This window comes from Scardinius erythrophthalmus (genome assembly GCF_964197995.2).
Source record: "Scardinius erythrophthalmus genome assembly, chromosome: 6".
NCBI lineage: Eukaryota > Metazoa > Chordata > Actinopteri > Cypriniformes > Leuciscidae > Scardinius > Scardinius erythrophthalmus.
This window is the reverse complement of record NC_138226.1, coordinates 604,264-608,643: the sequence shown is the minus strand read 5'-3', so window position 1 is coordinate 608,643 and position 4,380 is coordinate 604,264. Positions and strand designations below refer to the sequence as shown.

The 4,380-nt window shown below is 41.1% G+C and overlaps 1 protein-coding gene across 1 annotated transcript in view; it reads left to right on the top strand.

Annotated features, from left to right (window-relative positions):
- The window catches only part of ednrbb (endothelin receptor type Bb), a gene marked incomplete at its 5' end in the record, with an annotated part of 6,442 nt that extends 2,482 nt beyond the window's left edge, over nt 1–3,960 (top strand). Inside the window, 4 exons of the mRNA XM_081368483.1 lie at nt 685–819; nt 1,140–1,273; nt 2,366–2,474; nt 3,260–3,960. Coding sequence (XP_081224609.1) covers nt 685–819; nt 1,140–1,273; nt 2,366–2,474; nt 3,260–3,427 — 546 coding nt within the window. The 3' untranslated portion in view covers nt 3,428–3,960. The remainder of the gene's footprint in view (nt 1–684; nt 820–1,139; nt 1,274–2,365; nt 2,475–3,259) is intronic.
- Between the last annotated feature and the right edge of the window lie 420 nt (nt 3,961–4,380).

Below are 4,380 nucleotides of genomic sequence, written 5' to 3'. Positions count from 1 at the left end.
CCGGAAGAGTTTCACACTCCTCTTTTCTCTAGACAGATTCTTTTGCGGTCAGAGATCTATACAGAATAACCAAGCTCTCTCTCTCTCTCTCTCTCTCTCTCTCTCTCTCTCTCTCTCTCTCTCTCTCTATATATATATATATTTTTTTTTTTTTTTTAAATGAAATGAATGTACTATATTTTAGTTTGATAATGTATTTAATATTTTGTATTTTTATGGGATTTTTTATACTAACGTATATCTGTATTTATAATCTATGTAGGCCCATTCACTTTTTGAGCACAGACCTGAAAGTAAATTTCCAACTTAAACTGTCGGAAATCTTGAATGCTTTAGAGGAAACTCGCTCATTCGTTTACAATGCGCTCGTTTTTGAGGAGCACAAGTGGGACTATTTTTTACAGGACCATTTAACCTTTTTCAATCATGTCCATGTTTTTTGTGTGTGTTCACACAGCAAGTCCCAAAACCCTTTACCAAGTTTCGAACTATTGCGATGAAGTAAAATATTCTTTAAAAAAAACAAAAGGTAATTGTTTTGGTCAGTGTGGCCGCAGGGCAGCAGAGGGTCAGTGATGCTCCACTATGATGTGAGGAAGGGTTGATGTAGAGAGTCTTGATAATGTCGTGCTTCCTTCAAAACGATGTCACGTTCATGATGAACTCTCCTCGGTCTTGCTCTAGTTTTATAAGATGTCGAAGGACTGGTGGCTGTTCGGGTTTTATTTCCTGGTTCCGCTGACGTGCACCTCCATCTTCTACTCTCTGATGACCCGCAGGATCTTCAGCCGAAGCGTTCTGGACAAACACATGAAGCAGGTGTGTGTGTGTGTGTGTGTGTGTGTGTGTGTGTGTTTCCAGAGTTCATCTCAGTACATGCCTCTCAGTCTCTGTCACACCGTCACTCGTGATGCGCATGTTCACGTGTTTGAAGTTTACACGGAGATGATTACGGTATCGCTTTCAAAACTCGTTCTCAAAAACTTGCACTTTGGATCCTGTTTCAGAGTTTGTGTTCTCGAGCTCCAAACACTGTTGTTGATCTTATAAGTGTCTGTGTGTGTGTGTGTGTGTGTGTGTGTGTGTGTGTGTGTGTGTGTGTGTGTGTGTGTGTCTGTATCTGTGTGTGTGTGTGGCAGAGGCGCGAGGCGGCCCGGACCGTCTTCGGTCTGGTTCTGGTGTTCGCTGTGTGCTGGTTCCCTCTTCACCTCAGCAGGATCCTCAAGTTAACCATCTATGATGAGCACGACCCCAACAGATGCAGCTTACTGAGGTAACACTTATAACACACACACACACACACACGCGCACACACACACACACACACACACACACACACAGGACATGGAGACTTGACTCTGAATTAATCAGTTCTTCTCTCACCCATTAACTTCAGTGTTTATTATGATTATTATTACTATTATTTTTGTCACTGAGAGTGTTGTGTGTCATTATGCGATTGTCTTCATCAAAGTTATGCTGCTTATGTCTTAAAGCGTATCATGAAGATCTGAGTTCCTCCGTGTGTCAGTGCTGTAATCGCTGCTTCTACCAACACAGAAAACATGTAAAGTGAAACCCAGTAACTGTGTTCTGGTCAGTCTTTCTCTGCAAGCGTGTTACAAAATAAGCCGATCAGATTTCGCTCTCCTTCTGACGTATGAAGAGGATCTTATTATAATATTACCGGCCCTTAATCTGCACGTTTACACACACCAGCCGACATTTGGTTCCACGAGCGCCAACAGAGACCAGTTCTAACGCACTGATGAAGATCCAGCAGAGCCTGAAGCTGTTCTGTGGTTGAGCACAGACGAGCACTGAACACTATTGACCAGAACATGTCACCGCTGGCTTATAAAGACCTCAGGAACTGTGGACACTTGTGGAGAAGTTCAACATGATGATGAGATGATCAGTGTAACTCCACAACAACTACAGAAATGTCTCCGCTAACATTCAGAAGCTCTTCCTGAGTCTCTCCGTAAGGCTGCACTCGCTACTGGTTATTCTGGGATTCTGGATGAGGGAGATTGGCCTGTTCTGTTATTGCCGGAGTTTCTGAAGCTCGAGTAAAGACTTCACCCTCTTCTGAACGGAGGCGGAGCTAAAGCTCATTTGCATTTAAAGGGACACACACAAACGGCGTGTTTTTGCTCACAACCAAAAAGGGGCAAATTTGACAAGATGTAATAAATGATGTGACACATTCTGGGGACACCGTAGATTTATATTACATCTGGTGAAAGGGCTTAATATGTCACCTTTAAAATACTGTGTTTGGGACCATGGACATTCAGTGAACGCTCACTCTGTGTTTGTAGCGAATGTGATCATTATTTGTGACGCTGTGATGTTGTTTTAGCACTTTTCTGGTCCTCGACTACATCGGCCTCAACATGGCGTCGGTGAACTCCTGCATCAACCCCGTGGCTCTGTTCGCCGCCAGCAAACGCTTCAGAAACTACTTCAAAGTAAGATGTGCTCCTCACGTCAAAATACAGTAAAACAGTGAAATATTATTATAATGTAAATCATCTGTTCTCTATGTGAATATACAGTAAAGTGTAATTTATTCCTGTGATCAAAGCTGAATGTTCAGCATCATTACTCCAGTCTTCAGTGTCACATGATCCTTCAGGAATCACTCTAATATGAGGATTTGATGATCAAGAAACATTTATGATTATTATCAGTGTTGAAAACAGTTCATATTTCTGTGGACAGTATTTATGTGAAATAGAGTATTTTATAAATGTTACGTTCTAAACTGTAAATGACTTTGTTGCTTTGGCCGTGAGATTGCATGAGTGAGTGCCGGTGATCAACGGCATTCACTGACAGAACATGATGCAAAACAAAGCAGAATTAATTAGCATGTTTATTGTGCTCGTCTGTAAAGCGATTAAAGGGCGTCGGATCTGTAGATTAGCCGAGGCGGGTTTACACACACACACACACACACACACACACTTTGTTTACAGCTGAATTATGAATGAGTGTGGCAGGAAACTGGATGTGACAGCAGGAGAACTGTGGATTCTCCCTGACAGAGAGAGTTTGAGTCTGACTTCACGTAAAGTGACCTTGTGCTCCACATCTGCATGAATCATGAATGAAGGCTCATGCTAATCTGCTCATGCTAATCTGCTCATGCTAATCTGCTCCGGCGTGGCATTAGCATATGTTTAGTGAGACAGAAGAGCGTTCGCAGTGATTCCTCCGTTCTGATGCTAATCGTGTTTAATCCCGACGACAGGCGTCTCTCGGCTTCTGTTCCTCCGGCCCGGAAGACAAGAGGAGTTTCCGGAGGTCAAAGGTCACGGATCCGCTCTCTGACATCAGCGGCTCGGGGAAACAGGACTCGTCCGACAGCGAGAGGAACGGCTTTCTCAAGAACTTCACGTGTTGGAGACGCTCACAATAGCTTCAGATCTTTGTGTCACTTTTGTTTTTGTAAATACAAGATTGTATGTGTGTGTGTGTGTGTGTGTGTGCGTGTGCGTGTGTGTGCACGCGTGCGTGTGTGTGTGTGCGCGTGCGTGTGTGTGCGCGTGTGTGTGTGTGTGTGTGTGTTAATGCGTGGGTGTGTCTGTGTGTGTATGTGTGTGTGTGTGTGTGTGCATGAGTGTGTGTGTGTAGCATATTCACACTGTGTGTTGTAATACACTCATTTTGTACCAACTGTGATTATTACAGTAAAATGTTCTTATCATCAAATATTGAAGTGTTAATATTATCACAAACATTTGCCCACCAACATTCAATAAGAAAATGTATTACTTTTGTAATTGAAAGTGTGTGTAATATATAGTGTGATTAACAACTACATGTTGCAAACAATTATTGTATTATAATTCATTTAGATCCACTGTGCTAAAATAGTTTGATTTGATCAGTCTCTTCTGCTCATCAAAGCTGTGATTATATGATCGTAAATACAGTAAAACAGTGAAATATTATTCCAGTGTAAATCATCTGTTCTCTATGTGAATATATAGTAAAGTGTAATTTATTCCTGTGATCAAAGCTGAATGTTCAGCATCATTACTCCAGTCTTCAGTGTCACATGATCCTTCAGAAATCACTCTAATATGAGGATCTGATGATCAAGACACATTTATGATTATTATCAGTGTTGAAAACAGTTCATATTTCTGTGGAAACTGTCATACTTTATATTTTTCAGGATTCTTTGATGAATAGAAAGTTCAGTACTTATTTGACACGTAGTAAATCTTTTATAATAAAAGCCTTTGAGCAATTTAATGAGTTGTTGCTGAATAAAAGTAGATTATTAATGTCCTACCGCAAAAATGAATAAATAATCAAACTGATCCCAAACTTTTGAGTTGTTTTCAATTTTAATATCCTACTGTA